The 25876-nt window shown below is 57.7% G+C and overlaps 2 protein-coding genes across 22 annotated transcripts in view; one reads left to right on the top strand and one right to left on the bottom strand.

Moving 5' to 3' along the window:
* Positions 1 to 302: 302 nt before the first annotated feature.
* Positions 303 to 17041, top strand: GOLGA2 (golgin A2). Its single transcript, XM_045043346.1, is given in 28 exon segments — positions 303 to 328; positions 330 to 399; positions 2127 to 2249; positions 3452 to 3532; positions 5541 to 5657; positions 5947 to 5990; positions 6111 to 6174; positions 6575 to 6634; positions 6828 to 6908; positions 7718 to 7756; positions 8049 to 8111; positions 8198 to 8291; positions 8386 to 8492; positions 9649 to 9707; positions 9997 to 10138; positions 11517 to 11606; positions 11714 to 11821; positions 12065 to 12152; positions 12909 to 13246; positions 13525 to 13638; positions 14220 to 14465; positions 14543 to 14618; positions 14825 to 14913; positions 15170 to 15352; positions 15446 to 15548; positions 15632 to 15738; positions 15821 to 15974; positions 16064 to 17041. Coding segments are annotated over 28 exon segments (3081 nt in total). The 5' UTR covers positions 303 to 314; the 3' UTR covers positions 16291 to 17041.
* Positions 17042 to 17692: 651 nt separating this feature from the next.
* The window catches only part of DNM1 (dynamin 1), a 44345-nt gene continuing 36161 nt past the window's right edge, over positions 17693 to 25876 (bottom strand). For 4 of the 21 annotated variants that reach the window (XM_023242782.2, XM_023242781.2, XM_023242776.2 and 1 more), the window contains 6 exons: positions 25173 to 25284; positions 24767 to 24778; positions 24227 to 24397; positions 22650 to 22891; positions 22062 to 22277; positions 17693 to 18975 (listed from right to left, as the gene is read on the bottom strand). In XM_023242782.2, coding sequence (XP_023098550.1) covers positions 18903 to 18975; positions 22062 to 22277; positions 22650 to 22891; positions 24227 to 24397; positions 24767 to 24778; positions 25173 to 25284 — 826 coding nt within the window. In that variant the 3' untranslated portion in view covers positions 17693 to 18902. Of the gene's footprint in view, positions 18976 to 19897; positions 19935 to 21346; positions 21349 to 22061; positions 22278 to 22649; positions 22892 to 24226; positions 24398 to 24766; positions 24779 to 25172; positions 25285 to 25876 lie in introns of all 21 variants that reach the window. The other 17 variants (XM_023242785.2, XM_023242784.2, XM_023242780.2 and 14 more) reach the window with 15 other exon arrangements.

The raw sequence follows: 25876 nt of genomic DNA, 5'->3' as shown, positions 1-25876 counted from the left end.
TGGAGACCGGCAACGGACAGGTAGCGAGCTGCGCGCGCATCCTGCGAGCCCAGGCCCCGCCCCGCCCCCTCGAGGTGGGCGGGGACAGCGGCTGCGCGCGCAGCTTTCATTGTGACTCCACCTGTCCGTTTGAGCTCGCGGGGCTCTAACCACGCCCCCTTTCCCTTTCATCTCTCTTGTCGGCCAATAGGATTGGAGGATTGAGGCTACGCTCCACCCAGCTGGAGCTAGAAACGCCCCGTCCCTCCTTTTCTGGCCATCACGTCTGCGCGGTGACTACCGGGAGCAGTTCCGCAGTGGTTGCTGGGATTGCGATGATGTGGCCCTCCCCGTCCCCCTCCCCTTCCCGTGATGTCGGAAGAAACCCGACAGAGCAAATTGGCTGCGGCCAGGAAAAAGGTAAAGCGTGCCGAGTCGCGGCTCCCTGACCCAGCCAAAGGCCCCTTCGACGGCCGGGCGGTGGTCAGAGTCTGTGCTGCCCCTAGGGCACACAGGGAGAGCCCCTCGGCGCCCCTTGGCGGCCCCCCGCCCCCCCACCAAAGTCTTCTCAGCGCGTCCCGCCCCCTGGCAGCCCAGCCCCCGCCCTCTCCCGTCGCCCCTGGGTGACTTTGGGCAGTGACTCCCTGGGCTCCCCACTCCGGGCTCGGCTCTCGCCTTCTGCCACCCAGAACCAGACGACCTGGGCTCCCCGGGCCGATCCCGGTCTCCAAGGACCTGGGTCCTAGCCCTGCCTTCCCCTCCCCCACCGCGGAGCCCAGCCGCGGGCGTCGGTAGGGAGGAGTGGAATGTAGTTACGTCACAATCCCCCTCGGAACTGTCATTAGCGCCAGGAGCCTGGTGTTTGATCTTAACTACTCAGTCCACCTGTGTTTTCATCCCCTTTCCGGTGTCTGGTCATGGCACAAATTTCCAGTTTGAAGGGAACTGGGGACTGTAGGACCTAGGTGGGAGGGGTTTCAAGCGCCCTTACTAGGCTGTACCCCATCCTTAGACATTGACTTCACTAGTGATCGAGACACGTTGATAACACCTTGATGACAATGGGGAGAATGTGTTTCCTTTAGTTTGGTATCCTCCTAGGTTTCTACTGTTCAGAAAGATTTCTGACATTTTAAATCTAAATCCTCTACCTCACATTTTAATTTCCTATGATTCTGGAACCAGTGCCTCTTAATCACTGCTCTTTGGAGTGAGATCTGCTTACCCTCTGTGGAACAGATTTCTGGAAACTGAACTTCACAGCTGGGAATCTTCCCCCAATCATCATCTGAACATGGAGTGTCCTGAGTGCCACAGGATAAATATGGGACCAAAGCCTCAGTTTTTGCTTAGTTCTCTTGAGAAAAATCCTTTTATGTTAATACACCTAGGGATGACATTTGCATAGATTTGTAAGATTATAATAGACTTCTCTCTGAAATGGTGCTTGGGTTGCCCTTGTTCTGTTGTGTTTCCAAATTCACCAGGCGTGTGCCTTCACTGCTTTCTGCCTTCAGGGTCTGTTGGTGTAAAAGTTTGAGAAATACCAGTCTGCAGCCTTGACAGATGTGCAGGAATGGACTCTGATGTCTGATTATTCAGATGTTTCAGATGTTTACTTTTCCACCTCTGTGCCTCTGGGATTGCCTCTTGGCACCTGCTGATTTTGTAGCATAACCCCAGAACTCAGAGGCAGAAGACTGGGTTTAAATTCCATTATTGCCCACCCCCCCCTTTATTTTAAAGCCCCGTTACCTATCCATTTCTGCAGTCATTAAGGATTACAACATCTTGTCGGGTTGCTGGTGGCATTAAATCAGGTGGCAGATTGGGGCGCCTGGGTGGCGCAGTCGGTTAAGCGTCCGACTTCAGCCAGGTCACGATCTCGCGGTCTGTGAGTTCGAGCCCCGCGTCGGGCTCTGGGCTGATGGCTCGGAGCCTGGAGCCTGCTTCCGATTCTGTGTCTCCCTCTCTCTCTCTGCCCCTCCCCCGTTCATGCTCTGTCTCTCTCTGTCCCAAAAATAAATAAACGTTGAAAAAAAAATAAATCAGGTGGCGGATAGAGGAGTATATTGTAAACAACAAAGTTGGATGTGAATATGGGGGTTTACGGTTCTCACGAGTCCTACTGCTTTTCCTTGCTGCAGTTGAGAGAGTATCAGCAGAGGAACAGCCCTGGTGTTCCTGCAGGAGCGAAGAAGAAAAGGAAGATTAAAAATGGCAGTAACCCTGAGACAGCCACTGCTGATGGTTGTCACACTCCTGAGGATGTGAGTATTGGCTGGCCAGGCTTCCGGGGGCACAGGGGTACGTGAGGGGTAGTAAAGGGCAGTGATGAAGGTTGTGGAGAAAGTGTCAGGTACAGGTTTGAATCCAGCTGTCCCTCTGCTGGAGACCTGTCCCTGCTGGGGATATACTCCCACGTCAGTAAAAATTGGGGTCATTGTGGTCTGACTTAACACTTGTGACACTGAAATGAGATGATTGATGTTGTTTTTAAATTTTTTTTTTTTCAACGTTTATTTATTTTTTGGGGGGACAGAGAGAGACAGAGCATGAACGGGGGAGGGGCAGAGAGAGAGGGAGACACAGAATCGGAAACAGGCTCCAGGCTCCGAGCCATCAGCCCAGAGCCCGACGTGGGGCTCGAACTCACGGACCGTGAGATCGTGACCTGGCTGAAGTCGGACGCTTAACCGACTGCGCCACCCAGGCGCCCCTTGATGTTGTTTTTAGAATAATCCCTTAGTATAGGGCCATGTGCGGGGTAAACATTCAGTCAAGGGTGGTGCTGTGTGACTGATGGGGTGACTTTCCTCATCCCCAGCTTCAAGGGGAAGCCAGGCAGTGCGAACAGCCATTTGCCACCACAGCCTTCCCTTCGGAAGCACCAAGAGAGGCCCAGGGTGTGGTGAGGGGAGCCCCAAGCACTTGGGTCAGGAGACAGTGGGTTTTGAGTCCATCTTTGCCACCTGTTGGCTGGGAGACCTCGGGAAAATCACTTCCTCCCCCGGGCCTCAGTGGCCTCATCTGTAAGATGATATTGCTGCAGCAGGTCAGTGTCTTCCAGACTTCTAGCTGGAGCCCCCTTTGTTCAAGTGAACCCTTCCCTCGGCAGTCTGGTTTTTAAAACAGAGATGAGATTCCTGTCAGATTCATCCCCGGCATCCTGGGCCTGAGGAGAGGGTCTCACGGATGTATTCAGAAAACAGCTGCATCGGGCAGGTGACTGCATTCTGTGTCACTGCATCTTTCAGGGGACTTTTCTCTCTGTGCACGTTGATTTCTGCAAGGCGCCAGGTGGCCGTTTGGGAAGGCGGCACAGGCCATGGATTCGTTCCCGTCTCTCTTTTCCAGCAATCCATTCTCGTGACCCCATCTCTTCTTCCTTCCTTGACTCTCTCACCTCTCTCTAAGCCACTTTTCTCTCTCTCTCCCCCTGCCCTTGTTTCTCCCTTTTCGCCTCCTGTAGATTCAGGACATTCTGAAGGTGCTGGTGTCCGACCTTAACCGCTCCAATGGGGTAGCGCTCCCCCCATTGGACAAGTGGAAGGTGAGGCAGTGCCGAGCCCCCTCTCTGGCTTGCTCTTTCCCAGCTGTGCATGCTCCAAGGCTTCTCTGGTTTGGGGGATACTTTGCCTCTGGCTTATTTTATGTTGCTGTCATTAACCCTCAGCCTGTTCATGTCTGCTTTTTCACCTGCTTGGTTGATTGGGTTTGTTTTCCTTCCCCCACATCTTTTATCATCTTGGAGAAGGTGAGACATACCTTATGGGCTCAGAGGAGCCGCTAAGGGGCATGGGGAAGGGAGTACAGGCCTAGAGGAGTCTGGAAGCTTGTATTTGCACTGAGTTCTATGATTCCGTGTCTGTATCCTGCTGTGGTCCTGGAAATGAAGACCCAGATCCTTCTTGTCTTATTATTTTTAATGTTTACTTATTTTTGAGAGAAAGAGAGAGACAGCGTGAGTGGAGGAGGGGCGGAGAGAGAGGGAGACACAGAATCCGAAGCAGGTCCAGGCTCTGAGCTGTCAGCACAGAGCCCGACGTGGGGTTCGAACTCACGAGCTGTGAGATCGTGACCTGAGCCGAAGCTTAACTGACTGAGCCACCCAGGTGCCCCTGCTTGTCTCAGTAGCTGTTTCCCCACTTTGGTTTTCTGTTCCCGCAATGCAGGCTTGTGGTTGCAGGGTCCTGGACAGAGCTGACAGCATTTCCAGAAATGGGGAATCATGGAGAGATTGGTTTCAATGGGACATTTGGGGGGGTGGACAGTGTTTTTTAAACACTCCAGACTTTAGCTACAAGACCTAACGGTGTGAAATAACCTGGTTGTTCACAGGATTGTCGTGTTATATATATTTAAGTCCTCAGAAAATTGCTTTTGTCCTTTTCTGAACTTTCTTGTGTTTCATGCTAGGGATCCATGGGAACCCAGGTTCCCTGAACAGGTTGACATGGCAACACCAGGTTCCGGGGTCAAAGGTCACAGCACGGACAGTAAACATGCAAATGATTCATCTTCAGCTCCCCAGGCTCTGCAGCATTTGATCTAAGGAGGGAGGTAGGGGTGGATTGTCAGAGGCCAGGGCTGATGGGTCCAGAGAGCAGCTAGCCCTGGGCCCTGCAAGAGGTATGGCCTCCTCCTGCTGGCTTCACTGGCTGGGCCTTTGCTCCCTACTCCTCTCCCCTCATCAAACTTGAATTTGTCAGCCATCTTCCCCATCTCTTTGCTCATCTGGCCTGTAGGACATGAGATCTCTAGGGGCCAGACGCTTGGACTGAGTGTCAGGCCTGAGCCTGGAAAGAGTCTGGGTGGGGCTCTGGTCAAGCAAGTAGGTCCAGGTAGGGAAGAGGAAGTGGTTTCTCCATGGCTCCTTGTCCCCACTCCCAGGATTGTTCTCCAGGATGTCAAGAATCAGAGGGTAGACATCTTACCTCTGGCTTTTTGGGTTGGTTCTTGGTTTTAGAGCCAGGAGATTGGGGTGGGGGTAGTGGCCGTGTTTTTCTTTTTACTTGCAGGCAGAGGGTGAGGCTTCTAGTTGGGCGGCTGCTTTCCCAGAAAAGGCCTGAATAAGGCAAACATGGCCAGTGATTGGGGGGAGCAGGGGGGAGAGGAAGAGAGAGCAAGAGAGGAAGGAGGCAGAGGGTGGCGTCGACCACATCTCCATCACCACCACCCTCTTGCCCAGCAGGGGCCCAGGGTGAGGGTCACTCTGGCGTTCCGGAAGAGCCGTGCCTGTCTCCTCCCTGACTGGGCACACCTATCTTCCACCTGCTGTGGCTGCCAAGGTCAGAGCCTGGTACTGTCTCTTGCTGAGCTCCAGGGAGAGCAAAGCCATCATGTATTCATGAAGGAGGTCATGCACACCCTGCTTTGAGCTTTGGCCATCCAGAAGGTTGCAGAGCGGCCCTCCACGCTCCAGAGTGGCTCCCAGCATGTGCGATTGTCACTCTGACCACAGCAACCCCTGTCCTGCCCGCTCTGTACCCCTGCATCCGTGGCAGCAAGGCACCTTCTTACCTGCATGGCCCCTAACCCCCTGCTCTGTTCCGTGACAGGCGCCCAAAGACCGCGCCGCTCCTGCTGCACCAACTGTTGATGACACCGTGTCACCTGGCGGTGTCCCTTCCCCCTGTGCTAGTCCCCCCCGTGTCACTAGCATGGCATCAACTCAGGTTTGTGCCCCCTCCCCCCTTGCCTGCCACCCCACTGTACGTTCGCCCCGTGCTCCTCCTCAGAGGACCGTACCTGCTTTGGGCCCTCGTCCCCGTTCTTCAGGTAGTTTGGTTTCTAGAGCCAAGCACCCTTCCCGAGGACTGAAGTGAGGGAGGCCAAGACCAGGTCTTTCCTTGAAGTTTGGGAAGATGGAAGGTTGTCAGAATGAGCTTGGCTCCCCCCCGCCCCCACCCCTGGGTGGTCTTACCAGAAATTGAGTGACTACCTCATGCATTTCTTCCCTAACAGAACCATGATGCAAAAAATGAACCTTTTCTCATAGAAGAAAGCAAGTGAGTAACTCCTATGGGGGCAGCGGTCCCTAGGCTGAGGGAGTTGGGGCGGGCCACTGCCCGTGACCCCCTCTTTCTCTTCGAGCCTCCTACACCCCTGACTCCTGTGTTCATCCGCAGATGTCTGTCATCTACCGAGAGCCTGCGACAGCTTTCTCAGCAGCTCAATGGTCTTGTGTCTGAGGTACCCCAGAACTTGAAGCCCAAAGGGGAGTAAATGGGGAGGGAAAATATGATAGAAAGCAACAGAGGTGGAGAGAGGGAAGAGCCTGGGACCAGCTGGCCTGCTGGGTGATGTGTAGCTCGTCACAGCTCCTCTGAGTGTCCTCTTTGAAGCTCCCCGAATGAAGGGGTTGGACCTCGAGGCTGGTTACCTCGTTTGATCCTGCTGCAGAAAGCACAGAGTGAGAGCTGCCTGGGAGGGGGATGGAGGAGGGGGAGATAAGAACCAGGAGGAGCTGGTACAAAGGGGTTACTGCCAAGTTAGAAAAGTTTGCAATTGTTGGGCAAGACAGGAAGTTGGAGAGCTTAGGCACCGAGGGGGACAGCGCGCGTCTCCATGTGAGCCCTTTCGTGTCTCCTAGTCTTCATCCTACATCAATGGGGAGGGCCTGGCTACTTCTGCTAACATAAAGGATCTGGAGGTAAGTTGGCCTGGACCACGGCCCAGTGATCCTGCAGGCCAGCCCCCACCTCCTCCCACAGCGGGGGCTGGGTGCCCCTCTGCCAGCTGAGACGGCCCAGACAGCCCCCAACCCTAATGACTGCTCTCTCTACCTCTCCCCCCACCCTCGTCCAACTCCTCCTCCTCCTCCTCCTCCTCTGCATGCGCCTCAGAGCCGGTACCAAGAGCTATCACTAGCCCTGGACTCCAGCAATCTAACAAACAAACAACTCAGTAGCAAGATAGAGGAATTGGTAAGAGTCCAGTGGGGTCCCCTGGTTTCACGCTGCCAATCTGGGGCTCTAGTTTTCCCCTGGGGCTCTGAAGAGAGGGGCTGGGGGCCCCTGCTGCCAAGGGAGAGTGGGGTGCTGGGGGGCCTAGGTCTCAGCTGGAGGGACCCCGGAGCACGGAGCATGCAGCATGGCTCTCTGTGGCTGTCCTCTTTGCCTCCTCTCTGTTCTCCAGACACCCCTGCTCGAGTCCTCTCCCCACTTGCCCCGGGGCTGTTGCCTCTGGAGGAAGCACTGGCTTGACTGGTGTGGTCTGGCCCTGACTCAGTCCCTAATTTGCTCTGTCTCTGAACTCGGACAAGTCACCTTTCCTCTGTGGGCTTCAGTTTCCTGAGGAGGTAGAATTCGAGGTGTCCGAGTCTGTCCGATTTAGCTCAGAAGATCAGGGCCCTTCATTCCCATATCCCTGCTGTTAAGAACCGAATGGGGCCTATGGTACATGCTCAGTAAATATCTGCTGAATGAGTGCACCCTTCCAAGCCACGAGCTGGCAGAAGGGTAGTCTCGTTTCTCAGCTCCCGTTTCTAGAGGTTTATGTCCTTGGCCTTTCATGGGTATCTGGATTCAGACTCTCACTTGTGTAGATGTGAGGCAAACCACCCAAGACCCAAGGTCTCTTTCCTTGGGAGCTTGAGGAGAGTCTGTCAGTTCATGTCCCCATGAACTTTCCCTTTAAAACCCATTTCTGGCCCCTGCCCATCCCTCCGTTTTGGTCTGGGGAGGGTAGTAAAAGGGGGACAGCCTCAGTTACCCTCCTTTGACTCTTTCCACAGAAACAACAGCACCAGGAAACTTTGGATCAACTGGAAAAAGTAACGTAACATGATTTGTCTGCTGATTACGTGGCGGATAGGTTTGGGGAGGATTCAGTTGTAGAGGCCCATTCTCGTCTGGGTCTGCTCCCAGCCTGGAGAAATAAAGGGCCCCCTCTTCCCGCACCCCTGCCCTCCACCTCTGCTGCCCACCCCCCACCCCCCCCCCCGGGCCCCAAATCTGGCCTCATTGTTCGGCCTGTCCTGGGCCATCGGTGGCATTCCAGGAGCGTGTCTTTTGCTGTTTCAACTCTGCCTCCTCCCAGTCAGGGATGTCGTGTCCTTCTTGCAGGAGAAGAAGGAGTTTGAGCAGAAGCTTATGAAGGAACAGGGTTCTCTAAGGGAACAGCTACAGGTGTGTGGTGTCAAGGTCTCCCTCCCACCCCCCAGGAAACGCTTCCTTTCCTCCTCTTCACTGCTGCTTCCCCTTCCCTCCCAAAGGTTCACATCCAGACCATAGGGATTCTGGTGTCTGAGAAGACCGATTTGCATACAGCCTTGGTCCATACACAGCAGGCAGTCAGGCAGAAAGCAGGTAGGAGTCTAGACACACCCATGTCAGCCTGGCACGTTGGCAGGGCTTTGGTGGGATCCCTTCCTGGGTCCCACTTCGAACCCTGTCATTCCAGGAGAGTCCGAAGATCTTGCTAGTCGCCTGCAGTCTTCCCGCCAGCGCGTAGGAGAGCTGGAGCGCACGCTGTCTGCTGTCTCTACACAGCAGAAACAGGCGGACAAGGTGAGCCCAGCAGCTGACGCATCCACTGGAGGCGCAGCTACCCTGACAGGGGAATGGCCTGAAGGTCCCTTCGGTGCGACGGGGTGTCTTGCTGCCCAGAAGGCAGCACGGGCCATTTCTCGCCGCTTTAAAGTTGTGTGGTTATTAAAAGCAACCTGGGGCTGAGCTGGCTGACTTGAGGGAGTTGGCAGGGGTGGGAGCTGCTTTCTGGAGGGAGCACTGAATGCAGAGCCCAGAGGCTGAGAGCCAGCCCTGCCCTCCATGGGCTGTGGACCTTGGCCAGTACAGAACAGTACTTTTTTTTTTTTTAATGTTTGTTCTTGAGAGAGACATGTGCCAGTGGGGGACCGAGCAGGTCCCAGGTGGTCATCGAGCCTGCCTTGGGGCTCGATCTCATGAACCATGAGATCATGACCTGAGCCGAAACCAAGAGTTGGATGCTTAGCTGATGCACCACCCAGGTGCCCCTAGAACGGTACTTTTAGTATGCTACCATTTGTACAGGAAGGGGAGAAGGGTGTGTGGGCTAGATATAAAGTGTGTGAAAGGATGTATAAATACCCAGGGAGAGAAACAGAGTAGCTGGGAGGCATGTCACCTCTGTCCTTCTGGGTGGTGGGCTGTGTGAACAGACCATCCGTTAAAAAAAAGGAACAGAGATCACGATGCAAACTCACTTCCCCTCCTTGTGTCTGCTCCCCCACCCCAGGGGGAAAATGGGTGAAGAATCAGATGTTTAATCCCAGCTCTGTCTCGGTGACAACTTAACTTGTGCTACTCTGTTGTTCACCTGTAAAACAGACACGCACCCATGCCTCCCCCAGGCGGTGATCGCAGGGATTCAGTGCGATTGTTAGCTCGGCGCCCAGTAAAGTGCCCAGTAAAGGTTCAGAAGTGCTGGTGCCGCTAGTAATAATGATTGCAATCCTACCTGCCCTGTGTGGGCCTCTGCTAGCCAGCTGTGGCTCTCTCCCACCCTTACCGAGTTCTTAGCTGAGGCACGTGAGAACATGGGCTTGGGAATGCTTTGAACAAGATGTCAAGGGCGGGTGCAGGCTGAAGAAGCACAGCTCTAGAGGAGTCCCTGTGCTGCCATTAGTCCTTGAGACGCACCTTCTGCCTGCCCGATCCTGACCTCGCCTTTCTGTGTTTGCAGCACAACAAGGACTTGACCAAAGAGCGAGATGCCCTCAAACTGGAATTATACAAGAACAAGTAGGATGGCTGGGGGCTGGGAAGTGGGAGGGGGACAGGAACATGGGGGGGGGGGCATATGGGTTAGGACAGATGCAGAGCCAGGCTCTGGGCCCAGCTGTGCAATCAACACAGGCCGTGGCCTCAGGCCGCTCCTGTCTTCCCTCTGGCCTGCCACTTGTGACTCCTGATCCCCGGGTCCCTTCCGACGCCACTGTTCCGTGGCTCTGTGGTGAGGGTGGTGGGTGGATCACCAGAGCGCTCTTTTCTGTTCTTGACTCGTACCTTTCTTTGCTGCCCGTGGCTACAGCAAAGACAACGAGGACCTAAAGGAGCATAACTCAGAGCTGGAAGAGAGGCTGCGTGTCTGTATGAAAGAGAAGGAGGCCCTGCAGCTTGGGGTGCAGGAGCTGGAGAAGAAGCTGGAGATGTCGGAGCTCCTGCTGCAGCAGGTGAGGCCAGAGTCCCAGGGAGTTGGGGCCCCATCCATCTGGGGCCGCCGTCTCCAGCCAGGAGCTGGAAGATTCGCATTCTCGTTCTGCTCCTGCCATAGAATCCTGCTGCAGACATTGATAAAGCATCTACAAATCGGGCCCCGCCCAGACTTGTGGAATTAGAATCTCCGGGATGGGGCTTTTTTATTTTTGCTTTTTTTTAAAGCGCCCCGGTTGAAAACCGTTGTCGTATAGATGATAGTTCCGAGTCATGACACATAACAAGGCAGTTCTAGCCCATGCGTCTGTCTGCTTCCTCTCGGAGGCCGGGCCACCAGGTCGTCAGGGTGCCTGGGTCAGAGAGCTTCCCCTTGTCAGTGCTGCTTTTTTTTTTTTTTAATTTTTTTTTTTTTTTCCCCAACGTTTATCCACTTTTGGGACAGAGAGAGACAGAGCATGAACGGGGGAGGGGCAGAGAGAGAGGGAGACACAGAATCGGAAACAGGCTCCAGGCTCTGAGCCATCAGCCCAGAGCCTGACATGGGGCTCGAACTCACGGACCGCGAGATCGTGACCTGGCTGAAGTCGGACGCTCAACCGACTGCGCCACCCAGGCGCCCCCCCTTGTCAGTGCTTCTTCACACTGAGCAACGCTCAGCCTTCATGTCACTTCCTTCGGCAAGGCTCTTCCTTCCAGATCAGCACAGGAAAAATCTTGCCTCTTGCCCAAGACAGACCCTCAGATACTCTGAGAAGGAGTGTGCGTAGGTTCCTTGTCCTCCCTAAGATCTTTTCCTACCGAAACAGCCCCAACTGTTTCTCCCACGGTCTGTCACCCTCCTGATTGCTTTCTTCTGGATGGGATCTGAATTGTCAGGGCTCCTCTTACAGTCAGTCTTCCAGAGCAAAACACGAGTCTGCAGATTCGGCCTGGCCTGGGCAGCATACAGAGCTCTGTATCCATCCATCCACCCATCCATCCACCCAGTACGACTGGAATGCCTCCTTTGTGCCCATTCCTGTGATGGGCAGTCTAACAAATGGCCTGCTGGAGATAAAAAGTGAGGGCTTATGCTTGCTCCGGAGTTGATGGATGCCTGTCCTCTGTGACCTGAACACCCCATCTCTGGGACAAGCACCACTCTGTAGCCTTAATCATTATAGCCAGGAAGGATCTGGAAGGATGAACACCAGGTTGATGGGCCTGGGAGGCAGAGGGCCACTTACAATGAATATTCAGTAAACATGAGGCTTTTGCGGACATAGTACTAATGATGTGAGGGTGGACCTCTTCGTCGATGTGGATGCACGTTATCCTAGCGCACACCCGTTTGCGGGAACCTGCATAGAGCAGCCCGGTTTCCCAACGCTAACCTTCTCGTTTTCTACTCTCCAGTTTTCTAGTGGGTCTAAACCCCCCGACAGCAACCAACAGTTACAGCAGGCCCTGGAAGAACGGGCACGGCTGGAGACACGTGTGGGGCAGGTGAGGCCTTGCAGGGCGAGGGGTGTGGAAGCAGGATGATCGCAGGCAAGCAGGAGCTGGTGAGGCCTCGTGGCTGCCCCTGCTAACCTCTGTGCCCGTTCTTGCAGCTGAAAGACACCCTCAAGCATATGCAGCTGGAGAGAGACAAGTACGTAGAGAATCTGAAAGAGGATAATGCCTTCTGGCAGGAAAGGATGAAACAGATGTCTGAAAAGGTAAGGTGTGACCTTCGGCCCCCCCACCTTAGGTCATTTGATCTTTCGGGGCGTCGGTAAAGTGGGAAGCCTGTCACTTGCTGTGTGCAGCCAGAGGTGGCTGGGTGGTTTTTGCGGGGGCGGTGGGGGTGGGGTGGGTGGAGAGGGCGACGGTTGCCTGGTCGTCCCTCCCTCCGCAGCCCCCACGTGCCCATCCCTCCCTCCCCACCCCCCACATGTCCATCCCTTCTGTGCTCTGGGCAGATGCAGCAGTTGAAGGAAGAGAAGGAGCACAGTGTGAGTCAGGTGCAGGAGCTGGAGGCCAGCTTGGCTGAACTGAAGAAACAGATAGGTAAGCTGGGGCCGGAGCGGTAGGGGAACAGGATTGGTGTCAGAGGGCCAGTGAGGATGCCTTCGAATGCTCTAGGAAGGCGGACAGATGGAAGGGCACTGTGGCCAAGGGAAGGAGGTCTGGACCCGGAGTTGGCATATCTGGGTTGAGTGCCCACTGTCAACTACCCCGAGTTGTCTTGAGCATAAAAACGTGAAGAACTCTATTCATAAGTGTCTGGAAAGACTGCACGTCCTATGAGTGTGAGGGATTATTGGTCAGGAAGCCAAGGTTTGGGGTGGGGAAGCCCCGTTGGGAGCAGTGGACCGAGGGGCGCCTAGCTGGCTCAGTCGGTAGAGCGTGCGACTCTTGATTTTGGGGTCGTGAGTTCCAGCCCCTTGTTGGGCATGGAGCCTCCTTTATTTATTTATTTATTTATTTATTTATTTATTTATTTATTTTTATGTTTATCCATTTTTGAAAGAGAGAGACAGAGCACAGGCAGGAGTGGGGCGAAGAGAGAGGGGGACACAGAACCCGAAGCAGGCTCCAGGCTCTGAGCTGTCAGTACAGAGCCCGACGCGGGGCTTGAACTCACGAACCGCGAGATCATGACCTGAGCTGAAGTCGGACGCTCGACCGACTGAGACACTCAGGCGCCCCGTGGAGCCTCCTTTAAAAAAGAAAGAAAAAAAAAAACACTAGGAGCTGCGGACCAGAAAGAGGGGTTTTTTGAAGGCACAGGGATAAGAAGCCTCTACCATGTGCCCCCGGCAGAGGTCCCCCCAGCCCAGGAACCTCCAGCAGGGCCCTCGGAGGTGGAAGAGCGACTGCAGGCGGAGGCCGAACAACTGCAGAAGGAGCTGGAGAACCTGGCAGGGCAGCTGCGGGCCCAGGTGCAGGACAACGAAGGCCTGAGCCGCCTGAACTGGGAGCAGGAGCAGCGGCTGCTGGAGCTGGAGCGGGCCGCCGAGTGCTGGGGGGAGCAGGCTGAGGAGCGCAAGCAGATTCTGGAAACCATGCAGAATGACCGTACCACCATCAGCCGTGCGCTGTCCCAGAACCGTGAGCTCAAGGAGCAGCTGGCTGAGCTGCAGAATGGCTTCGTCAGGCTGGTGCGCAGCCCTTCCTCCCTGGCTGAGTCCTTTGGTGCTGGGCAAGACTCTTGACCTCTCCGGGCCTTTGTCTCCCCGACTGTAAAATGGGGCCGGTGGGGGGCGGGGTACGGACCTTACGTGAAACGGTGCCAATCACGGCACCTGTGAGCGCAGATGAGTGGGGTGGGGGGGTTTTCCCACCTGCCTCCACCTTTCCCTGAGCTGTGGGAGGCAGACACCAAGCTCTGGGGTCTCCAACCACACTGGGTAGCCGCCGATTCCTTCTCTTCGTCCAGAGCAACGAGAATATGGAGATTACCAGCGCGCTGCAGTCGGAGCAGCATGTCAAGAAGGAGTTGGCCAAGAAGCTGGGCCAGCTGCAGGAGAAGCTGGCGGAGCTGAAGGAGACGGTAACCCCCGCGTCAGCTGCGGAGGCCCCGGGGGGAGGGGGGGGTGCGGGGGGCGTGGCCAGGACCCGCGGTTCCAGCCTGGGGTTGGTGGCGGGGGCATGTGACTCCAGAGTCCTTCTGAGCACAGCTCCTCGTGGCTCCTAGCTCCTGACTTTGAGAAGTGGGTAGCCCTGGGCCGAAGGTCATCATTCCAGCTAGAGCCTTCAAGCCCCCAGTGAGGGGCGAAAGCTTCTTGGACTCAGCTGTGGCTTCTGACCCCAGTGGTCACTCTTCACTTCTCATCTCTCAGCCTCAGTTTCCTTAATCTAGAAGGGAGATGACCCTTTTGCTCACAGAGGTGTCGAGGGTTAAATGACAACCATGCCCTTAAGGGGGGGGGGGGGCGCGCTTTGATTTTCCACTAAAGTTAAAATGGAAAGAAGGTTGTCAGGAGGTGTGAGGCTGGGTGAGGGAGGCGTGGGGCTCTGCACCAGGGGGCAGTCACTTAGGTCCCGGAGTGGAGGAGCCAGGCCACCCCCCTCCCCCACCCGCCCACGGCAGGGAACCTCCCCGCCTGCCTCACTCCCAGGGTCTTCCCGCAGGTGGAGCTGAAGAGCCAGGAGGCCGAGAGCCTGCAGCAGCAGCGAGACCAGTACGTGAGCCACCTGCAGCAGTACGTGGCAGCCTATCAGCAGCACGTGGCCGCCTTTCAGCAGCTGGCCTCCGACAAGGAGATGCTGCAAAAGCAGGTGCTGCTGCAGACGCAGCTTATGGACCGGCTGCGGCACGAGGAAGTTCAGGGCAAGGCGGAGGCCGAGATGGCCCGCCAAGAGTTACAGGAGACCCAGGTGAGGGGCTTGGAGCGCCGGGCCCCCGGGGAGGGCCTGCGGCCTGTATCCCTTCTCACTCCTTCCCGGCCCCTCAGGGACGCCTGGAAGCTGCCACCCAGCAGAACCAGCAGCTCCAGGCGCAGCTGAACCTCATGGCTATGCCTGAGGAAGGTAAGCGGGACCTGCCCAGGGAAGAGGACGGAGCCCAAGGAGGGAGGAGGGGGGACTTCAGGGCGGCGGATCCTCCTCCTCCTCCTCCTCCGGGGACGCGCCGGCCCAAGGTCGCTCTGGGAGGTGGGGCAGAGCCCGGCTTTCCTCCCCTGCCCGCTCCACCTCCCCCGTTGGGTTGTCTGAGGCCCCTCCGGCTGCCTCGACAGGAGACGGACTGGACGGTGAGGAGAAGGACGGGGAGGCAGCCCCGCCAAAGCTGAGCATGCCGGAGGACCTAGAGAGCCGCGAGGCCCTGGTGAGCGGCCCTTCCCCGTCCCACCTTCCCGCCTCCCCCTGGGGTCCCCCGCCACCCTTCTCCTCTCTTGGTTTGCCCCCCTCGGCTTCTCTTGACCCCCAGCCTCCCCCGGGAGCCGGTGGTCCGACCTTGCGCCATCCTCGAAACACCAGGTGTGCCCACCGAGGCGGTGAGAGGAGCTCCTCTCTGCCTCCCCGGCCCCGGCTCGTCCCGAGCTTCCCCCACAAAGGCGCACGCGTACACGTCTTGCCCGCAGGTGGCATTTTGTAACTCGGCCCTAGCCAGTGCCGAGGAGGAGCAGGCGCGGCTGCGCGGGCAGCTGAAGGAGCAGAGGCTGCGCTGCAAGCGCCTGGCTCGCCTGGTGGCCCCTGGGACCACCGAGGACAGCGTGCCTGGGGAGACCCACCAGGCCCTCCAGGTGGCCATGGACAAGCTGCAGGTGAGTGAATCGGCTCCGGCACGGCCCCGGCGGGGGGGGCGGAGATGGCTAGGGAGGGCTGCCGAGCCCTGACCCCCGCTGCTGTGGCCGCAGAGCCGCTTCCTGGAGCTCATGCAGGAGAAAGTGGATCTGAAGGAGCGGGTGGAGGACCTGGAGCATCGCTGCATCCAGCTTTCTGGAGAGACGGACACCATAGGTGAGCGGGCTGGCCAGCCCCCGGGGTCGGGGGAGCTCCGTGAGGGCTCGCAGAGCCTGAGCGTCAGCCGGTCTGCCCCGCAGGAGAGTACATTACCCTCTACCAGAATCAGAGGGCCGTGCTAAAGGAGCGGCACCGGGAGAAAGAGGAGTACATTAGCCGACTGGCTCAGGACAAAGAAGAAATGAAGGTGGGCCCTCAGCGTCCCCGGGAGCAGAGAGGGGGCGGGGCGGGGCCGGGGTAGAGCTGGGGCTCAGCACCTCTCCCTCCAGGTGAAGCTACTGGAGCTGCAGGAGCTGGTGCTCCGTCTGGTGGACGAGCGAAATGAATGGCAGGGCAAGTTCCTGGCCACTGCCCAGAACCCTGCTGGGGAACCCACTACGGCACCCCCAGCCCAAGAGCTTGGCGCTGCCAGTGGCCGGGGTGGTGAGTAGAGCCCGCGGGCGGGCGGGTGGGCGGGCGGTGGGGGAGGGCTTGCACAGCGCTCAGGGCCCCGCCCCTCTCTCTCCCCGAAGATGATCTTCGAGAAGTGAGCCTGGCCGACAGTGACAGTGCGGAGCCTCCCCAGGGAGAGGCCCTGTCACGCCACACTGGAGTTGAGAACCCCACCGCTCAGCAGATCATGCAGCTGCTGTGTGAGATCCAGAACCCCCGAGAACGCCCAGGCTTGGGCAACAACCCCTGTGTCCCCTTCTTCTACCGGGCCGATGAAAATGATGAGGTGAAGATCACGGTGGTCTAGGAGTTAACACTAGCACACAAAGCCTAGACAAGTGGGGCTGGGGTCTCTGCCCCCAGCCTGTCCCTACCACCCTATCATTCCTTCCCGACCACCCTTTTATCCTTAGACTACCAAGATAAGACCCTCGAGAGGGGTATGATGAACCCCCTAACGAGGGAGACAAATATGTGCAGACCCCTTGCCACCTTGGCAACGGCTGTATCTTTATCTCTGGGCTGTTCACAGTTCCGGAAAAACAAAGAGCCAGAGGCTCAATAAATATAGTTTATTTAGGAGGTTGCCTCTTTTGGGGAGCAGGGGCTCCCTGGTGGCCTCCTCGCCCCCATCAGGTAGTCCTTCATTCAGAGGGGCTCATGCATCCTCTCTTCAGAGGCACTTTGGGGCACAAGTGGCCCCCACACTGTCCAGTTAGATGACTGGGCAGCACTCTCCCAGGCCTTGGGATGTCAGGGCTAACTGAGGCCAAGCAAAGGCGTAAGCTGGTGGCGGGGTGGGCTCCTCCCCAGCTCCCTCCCCAGTGTACATACTTATCTGTGTAACATTTTGTATATTCTGGGGATAGGGCAGCCCCTGTACCATAGCAGAGGTTTGAACTGGCAAATGGGGAGAAACTTCTATTAAATATTTGAATATAGGGAAACTTATTTATTGATAGCATAGGACAGAGAGGAAGGGGGTGGGGACGGGGTCCTGCAGGGGTAATTCGACTCCTGTTTTGCTTTTTATCTCAGAATAAATGGATTTAGCCATACTGCTTGGCCTCGTGTGTGCCTCTTTTCCAGTCACCGGTCACTAGGTCCTGGGGTCTGTGCTGTGGGTGCTGAACAGGGAGCAGGTCCTGCCAGCAGAGGGCAGGCTTCTGGATTGTGCAAAGCCCCGCTGTGTCTGAACCTGCCCAAAGGAGCTGTTAGAGACGGTCCAGCCCTGTCGCCCTCCTGCTGCTTGGGGAAGCCTGGGGGATCTCAGGGGGACTCGAAGGTGGGGGGGGGGGGGCTCCTGCCCTAATGGCCAAGAGGCTCAGAAGCCTGATCCAATCCTGGGGAGGGGCAAGCAAGGTCCCAGCACTCAAGAGTGCCGACTTCCAGGTCAGGCAGTTTCTGTGGCGTCACCCTGCCCCTCTGGTGGCCTGTTGTCCCGTCCCTCCATAGTGCGTGCCAGTGCCCCCAGTCCTCCCTCCAGGCTGAGTTGGTGGCCCTGCCCCCCTAGTGGGCAGAGCAGGCTTCCTAGAATAAGGACCTGTGAGCCCCCCGGTGCTTTCCCAGTAGGCCTGGGAAAGGGTGACGCCTTTCTTTGCCACTCCTCACAGCACACTAGCAGTGGCTGGGCCCTTCCCCACCCCTGCATCCCAGGGTTTAAGCCTTCACCTTCTCCTGAACTCCACAAAGAACACAAGCCGACAGAGGACAGTTTCCCATTGTCCAGAAATGGGTTTTATTCTCAGCCAAGAGACAGCAAGACTGGTGGTAGTCAGGGAACCACACAGCTGCCAGTATGGCACCCCCGTGCTCGACTGGGGGAGGGACGGAAAGGTGGCTGTCCACGGGCTGGGCATGATGGGGAGGCTCATCAGAGGTGGCACGCGCTGGAGAGGGGGATGTCAGGGTGACAGTGTTCCCTTGTAGTTGGGCCACAAGACTCCTCAGGGACAGCATGGTGATTGATTCCCAACACTAGCGGCGAGGCTGTGGCGGCCGTGTGTGTGTGTGTGTGTGTGTGTATGTATATATATATGAATATTTATAGATATTTATAGAATGGGGTAGGAGCAATACCACAGAGGGGGCACAAGTTTTCACCAACATCACGCCTGGATGTGTCAGCTCACCACTACAACAGACTAAGTCACAGATGAAGGGGGAGGCTTTGGGGCTGGGGAGCCACTGTCAAGTCACAGAACAGCCGTCCAGGCAGGCTTGGAAAGGGAGGTCTCCGAGGAACAGAGGGATCTGGTTAGAGGTCGAAGGGGGGCCTGGGGCTCTCAGGACGGGATGGACTTGCCTGACCCGATCGGCTGGCAGTTGGAGAGAAAGCAAAGAGAGAACGGAGAGAAGGAGGGAGAGAACTGGTAAGGCAAGCAATGCCAAGCCCGGTGGGGCAGGAGGGGAGGGCAGGGGGAGAAAAGGAAGCTGCGGGTGTGGGCAAGGGTTCTGGAATGGAGGAGAGAGATGAGAAAGGGAAGGTGGGAGAACTGGAGATGAATGGGGGCCACAGCTTCCCCAGGGTCTGGGGTGGAGGTCAAGGCAGCCCCCCCACCTCCCCCCCGCCACGCACGCTGGTCTCTCATACACCACCAGGCAGTGCACCCACAGCTCCAGACACATGCTCGGCCCCTCTGCCTTCCCTCTTTTTGTGGCCCCCTTGTCTTCCAACGTACTGGCCCAGGGCCACCCCTAGCCTTGGAGTGTGGGGCCGCGTGCCCCGTGGCCACAGCTACCAGTCCTCATGGAGAGAGACAGGAGAAAGAACACTGTTTGAGCCAGGAGGGCGAAGCTAAAAGGATGGCTGGAGGGGGCACTGGACACCCCTCTGGGCGGGCAGAAAGCCCGGAGTCCTCGGAAGGGACCCTGGGGAGGCAGGGAGGTCAGGCGGCCGGATGCCAGTTGGCCACAGGCTTATAAGTCTAAGAGGGGAGCCTCAGCTGGTCGGGGGACCACAGGTCGCGTAGGTGAGGCTGGGCCCTTCCTGCTGGGGAAAAGCAGAAGAGCAAGAGTCAGCGGCAGGGGAAGAGTGACAGGCGGGTCGCCGGGTGGATGTGCGGCCCAGACAGGGTGGGACTCGGAGAAGCTGACTAGGCTCAGGTCAGTGGACACTGTCGTCCCCTGGGCTGAAAAGTGTAGGTCACCCCGAGGAGCAACAGGCCCAAGCCCATGAGCCCGTGGACGGGCTATGGTGCTTTGTCTGGGGCCGAGGACGCTGTGGTTTGTAGTGTGCCTTCACAGGCGTGACAACACCAAGGAGGGAGGGGAAGGGGCCGTGTGACCCTGCCTCACCTGTGAGGTGTGGACAGGGCCCTCCAGCTTTCAGAAATCAGCACAAAACCAGAGCCTTGGCCCCAGATTGCTGCTCAGTCGCTGGCTATCTGATAGAGGAGATGGGGCTCTGGCTTCCTCTGCCCTACCGTGGATTCGGTTCCCAGAGCTCCTTGCCCCAACAGCACAGCTCAGATGGGGGAATGAGCGTGGCGTCCCCAGGATGAAGTTCCAAGGCCTCTGGCTGTCTGAGTCCAGCCCCACGCACAGCGACGCCCGCCCCCTCCGAGTTCCCTGCCTCTACACCATAAACCGTGAGCTCTCTGCCCTCCCTGACGGCTCCAGAGAGCACCCATGTCTGCCAGCCTGGGTGCGGAGCCTGTCCCAAGAGCTCCCCAGGCTCAGCCATGGAGGTCTTGAGCAGTGGCACTGAGTCCCGAGGCTCGCTGAGAAGGGAGGTGAGAGAGCCAGCTGGCAGCAAGGACAGAAAGAGGAAAGAATAAGTCTGGAGCTGCAGAAGGGAGAGGGAGGGGAGCCTGGCTCTGAGGTCCCGGGTGCGCCCCCCAGTGTGGAGCTGGTGCAGCGGGGGGGCAGACACACCGTTCATGCAGCAGGCAGAGAGGCATGTATGTACCTACCGTGGCTGACGCTCCTCAGGGGTCACTGATAGTGATTCTGAAAGACAGCACGAAATCAACATGGCAGTTCACACGCACGGACGGGGCAGGCCCGGGGGGTGGGGTCACGCACACGCACACGCCCGGGCGTGCACACACATGCTGTGAGGCCCCCTGGCCCCGCATGCGCACGCTGACACATGCCCACAAACAACACGCACACGTACACACCTCCCCCGCCTCCCGCTGCCCAGCACCCTCACTGGCCGGCACGTGCAGCACGGATCCGGGGCATGCAGCCACTCGGCACACTGAAGCACACGCGCGGGCTGAGTCACAACACAGAAGCTCGCCCGGACACAGGAGGCGTTTGCACCAGCTCCCTGCACACTCGTGCCTGGCGTGCTCAGAGGGCCACCTGCAGTGCTCCGTAAGGGACAGGTCTTGCTTTCTCAGGGTCCAGCTGTCATTTCTCTGCCCAAGAACCTCCCAGGGCTCCCTACTCCCCACAGCATTGAGCCTCAAGAAGACAAACTTCTGTGAACTTTTAAGGTTTTGCAGCCTGCCCCACTGTACTCAGGGCAACCTTTTCTTATTCTTCCTCATTCCGTCTGCACTCTCCTCTGGCCAGCGGCTCTCCTCAATGCATCCCCACTAAACCTTCGCCCACACCACCGCTCCATACCCAGATGCCCCTGACTTCTCACCACCTGAGTCTTATCCCAGGCGGCCCCCGGACCTCCCCCACGTCAAGCTGTCTTGAAGCTTCCCAGACTGTTCTCTTCCCCGAGGCAGGGCCGTGACTTGCCAAGGGTTTCCTGTGTGTTGGCAAGACTGGAGTTAGAGCAGGCGCCAGATCTTCCTCTTCCCCTGTGTCACACCTCAGCGCGCACCTGGGCGTGCCAAATTCCCTTAAGAATCTGAACACCCAGGGAAGTTAGCAAAGTGTTCCTACAGCCACATTTGCACTTCATGCGGCTTCTCTACAGTCACTGTCTCTCTCCCTCCATCTTCACGCCAACCCTGGGAGAAAGGCAGAATGTTAAGTATCATGTGGTAGAAGGGACACTGAGGCCCTGGGAGGGAAAGTGACTTGCTTACAAGCACAGGGTTAACCAGAACCTCTGGGCTCCAGTCCAGCGCTCTTGACCAATACCATGCTGCCTGCTTTACCCATCTGCTTTGGTCATCAGAGCACCGTGGAAGCAAGTCCCATCTCTGCTTCTTTTGGGGTTCATGGAAACTAGACCCATGAAGGCTAGGTCCTACCCTCCAGCCATCTGGAAACACAGGTGGATGCTATTGGTCTGATGTGCTCTTCCTCAGAGAATGTGGCCAGTGGAAACACGGACTGAGATATCAGAACGAGCTTCCTTGAAAAAGGGTCATGAATCAAGAAGGCAAAGCCAAGGGATGAAGTAGAATGATTTTCCCTGGAAATCTCTGGCAACGGGGCAGCCTTTCACCCACTGCTGCCCCCCACCCACCAAGTTGGTCCAGGCCAGGTAGGGGCAGGGGGAAAGAAGAAAGCCATTAGATTGCCCCGTCCCTCCCAGTCCCCTTTCCCAGCTGCTCGGCGTCCTAGCCCCGTGCCTGAGTGCCATTCTTACACTCACACCCGTGTGCACGCCCACACACACATCACACACACCTTGCTGCTCACAGTCACAGCCTGGCCTCTGTTGCTGTGGGCCAGAGGCCAGACACGCCCCTTGGGACGATTCAGAGTCAGGACTCAGAAGGGGGGCATCAGAGTAGCCCTGAGGGTAAGTGAACAAACTCCACATCTGGAGAAGATCTGAGTTCAAATCCCCAGACGTGAGGTGCGTCACTAGGGGCTGGGAGAGAGAAGTGGAGGACGGAATGGAGAACGGCAGAGAGCGAGGAGAAAGGAGGAGGTAGGCAACAGTGGGAGAGAGAAGTGAAAAGGGAGGGAAGCGCCATGCAAGTGCTGGAAAGAAGGGGGCAGGTGGGATGAGTCCCACGGCCCCCTCCGCAGAAACGACCACCTCCGGGACTCAGCGCTCCCTGGGGGGGCAGGCTCCGCCAGCCCTCGGCCACACCTCCCGTAGCTCCGGCACCCACGTCCGAAGCGCCCCGGATGGAGGGGGTCGGCTCTGGCCCCACCTCCCTCCCGGCCACGCCCGCCCGGTGGTCTCTTCCGACGCTTTCAGCCCCTACTCACCTGGGGACCCCGGGCGGGGCGCGGTTGGGGCGCGAGGGCACCTGGGGGGGAGGACCGAAGGGGTCAGGGGAAGCCCCCGGCCTGGAGGGCACGGGGGGCGCCCCCCCCAGGGCGGACCCAGCAGGCGGAGGCCCAGGAGCAGGGCCCCGCGACCCGGGCCGGGCTGGGGGCACGGCGGGGGCTCGGCGCTGCGGAGTGGGGCTGGACGTGGGTGACCTGCGGGCGACAGGGTGCGGAAGACAAGGAAGGGAGAGATGAGCAGCTCCGCCCCACCCTGAGCCCCGCCCCCAGCCCCGTGCCGGTCACGCCCATGCGCGCAAGCCCCGCCCCGCCCCGCCCCGCCCTACTCGTTCCCGGAGTTTAAGGCCCGCCTCCGGTGGCTCTAAAGTTCCAGCTCCACCCAGCCCCGCAGCCAGCGCTTCACGGCAAGCCCCGCCCCGCAACAAGCCCCGCCCATTTCTAAGCCCCGCCCCCTGCTCCAGGTGGGAGCCGCTCCGGCGACGCGGGCGCGCCACTGCCCGGTCCCGGCCCTCCTCCCGCGGGCCCCGGGCTGGGGGGCTTTGGGGCCGTGGGGGCCGGCCCTGGTACCTGCGTCCGGCCGGTACGCTCTGCACCTGCAGCCAGGAGTCGTCCACAGGCGGGGGCATGGGCGTGCTGACAGTGGTCGTGTTGATGTCGCCGATGATGCTGAGCGCCTCCTTCAGAGCGTGGTACATGCGCAGCATCTCGTCGCGCCGCTGTGCCTGCTCCGCCGACTCCTCCATCAGTGTGTTCTGGTCCCCGCACGAGTACAGGTTGGCCAGCAGCTCCGAGAAGATGAATTCCTTCGTCTGCGGGCGAGGAAGCGAAGAGAGGACAGGCTGGGCTCTGACGCCTGTACCACGCTGACTGCGCCGTGGTGTGTGCGCTGGACTGAGAACTCCGGGCCGGGGGAGAGGGAAGTGTCCTGGCTTTGCCGCCACCTGAACTCGGAGATCTCCCCCGCCCGCCACTTCCCCGTCTCCGTCCTTGCTCTTTCCTCAGATAGTCCAGAGAGGAAAAGTGACCTGTTCCAAGTCATAGATTGGGGAGGGCTCCCAGGGCCTATCATGCAACCAGGACACCTAGTTGTTGAGGTTTTTTTCGGTCTCAGTTTCCCCATCTGTAAAATGGGGCATTTGCACCCTGTCCAAGGACTTGCATGCTCCACTGGGCCAAAATAAGGTGGATGACAGTTTAAATTTTCTGAGCCCTTGAGTGACAGGTGTAAATGTGTGTTTGGATTGGATGAAATGTGTCTGTGTGTAGGGGGTTGGGGGGGGGGTTAATGTTCTCCTTAAACTCCGCAGGTGCTACCTGGCCCAGGCTCTGGGATATTCATGGAGAGGCACTGAGGTTTTTTATGCCACAGGCCTGTGTCTTACTTACTCGTTCGTTATTCAGTGATGTGCTGAGCACCTACTATGTGCCAGGCACTGAGTTACTCTGTTCTTTTTATCCCTTTAATTCTCAACTCTGTTATTATCCATATTTTACATACAAGGGAGCAGAGGCTCAGAGAGGGTAGTTTACTGAAAGTCAAACAGAATTTGTGGCAAAGCCAGGATTCAAACACAGTACTAATTCTCTGGCAGCCATGCTTTTCTTCGCTAAGCCATGGATGGTAGTGGTTCTCTGGGTATGTATTTTTTTTTTTCCACGTTTATTTTTTTTGGGACAGAGAGAGACAGAGCATGAACGGGGGAGGGGCAGAGGGAGAGGGAAACACAGAATCGGAAACAGGCTCCAGGCTCTGAGCCATCAGCCCAGAGCCCGACGCGGGGCTCGAACTCCCGGACCGCAAGATCGTGACCTGAGCTGAAGTCGGACGCTTAACCGACTGCGCCACCCAGGCGCCCCCTCTGGGGTATGCATTTTAAAACACAGTCTGGGACTTCTCAAAAGATGTGATTCCTAGTCCCTTTTGGAAAACATTTAAGAACATTTGTAGTGACTTGGATATGTGAATCTACAAAATAATATAAGGAACTCACATTTTATTTCTTTTGGACAGCTCTGGCGTGGCCCTATACCTACCTCTCTAGACCTGGTCCCATGGGACTGGCCTGTGCCTCCCCGGGGCCAACCTGGCTTCTGCTTCCCTGGTCCCAAAAGAGCACCCACCGCCCACGAAGCGTTGCACCCACATTGTTGATCATGAGATGCATGATGGTCTTCGGCATGAGGTCCCTCACGGTCTTGTTAACGATGGCCATGTACGAGTCTACCAGGTTCCGGATGGTCTCCACCTGCCGCTCTAGCTGTGGGTCCATGGAGTGCATGAAGTTGTCCGAACCATTCTCCTCAGTCTCGCTGGCCTGCCATTGAGAATAGAGGGCATTAGGGTGGCTGGGCTCTCGCAGCCAGGTTCTAGGCACCCCCAGGGGCTTGGCCCCTCCCTCCAAGGGTGGCCTGGAACACTGAGGCGCACAGAACAAATGGCCTGCACACACAGATGCCAACTCCCCCAAACGCTCTGCATCTGGGCTCTGCCCAGTGCCTCTTAAGACCCCAGACCCTGTTCAGTCTTATCTCGGCTCTCAGTCTAGTGCCTAGAATTTGCCTCAGTTTCCCAGTCCATCGATTAGGAAAGGCTTTCCAAGGTCCCTTCCTGATTCTAAAGACCTGGCCGGAGCTGCGGCCAGGCTGGAGACACCTGGCTGAAGGTGAGGGAGGGGCACACTCACTTTCTCCTTGTCCTGGGAGGCCCACGCCAAAGCCACAGAGGTCACGCCACCAGCATTGCCACCGCCGCCGCCACCAGCAAGCAGAGCCGGAGCAGACACACACAGAGAGGAGAAGGGGAGTGAACTCAGGGCACCCTACCCCCACTCTAAAGCAACTCTAGACATCAGGGAAAGAGAGGAGGAAAGTGAAGTAGCCACAAGAAACCACCATTATATGCAGGGGATGCGCGAAATGCCAACGGGGCAGAGGAGGGTCACGTAAAACCAGCATTGGAGGACGGGAGGAAGGCTTAACTCTGATCCCGCCCCAGGACAGGTAGGGGGAGGATCTGTGCTGTTTCTGAGCCCTTAAGGGCTGAGGCCGGTGACCCAGGTGGCTTGGCCCCCTCCCGGCACTACCACTCACCCCAACGCGCTCCGGATACACGCCAGCCCTCAGGAAGGAGGCCTTCCAGCTGTCCACCTCCTCCTGTGTCTCACAGGCCAGTTCCAGCTGCCGATAATCCTTGTAGACATTCCTGCAAGGGCAGGCAGGGAGGGGAAAAGGCATGAAACCCACTCACCCAGGTGGTTAAGGGCATGCATGGATGGGGGGGGGTCATCATGCCTGGGGTCCAGTCCTGGCTCTCTCACTTCCCAGCTGTGTGACCCCGGGCAATCCTCCTCTCTCCAAGCTTCAGTTTCCTTGTCGAGAAGATGGGTTAATAATGACTCCTACCGCCCTGGGTCACTGTCAGGATTCAGTGAAACCAGCAGTACGATGCTCTAAGAAAAAGGGGGACTGAGCCCCTCATAAGAGGGGCATCCCTGACCAGGAAGCCCCCAGTGGCTCCCTCCCTGGCCCTCTGGGGACCTCCCTGATGGCAACTGTACTGAACCTTCATCTCGAGGGAGGTGAAGCCCACAGGAGTCAGCCCTGGCTTGGGAGGGGAGAGACCCGGTATTGTCACGGACCCCACTGGACACTGAGCAACAAGAAGGGGACCGGGCCTGATGGGCTTTTCTTCGTCCCCAGTGCCCGGCAGAGTCTATGCAGAACAGGCACTAACCCACTAACCGAATGACTGGAAGGTGGGGGGGGGGGGTGCGGCGGAAGGGGGAAGGAGATTT

This window comes from Felis catus, chromosome D4 (genome assembly GCF_018350175.1).
Source record: "Felis catus isolate Fca126 chromosome D4, F.catus_Fca126_mat1.0, whole genome shotgun sequence".
In the NCBI taxonomy this organism is placed as follows: domain Eukaryota; kingdom Metazoa; phylum Chordata; class Mammalia; order Carnivora; family Felidae; genus Felis; species Felis catus.
Note: the sequence above shows the minus strand (reverse complement) of the source record. Positions and strands in the feature narration are given on the sequence as shown.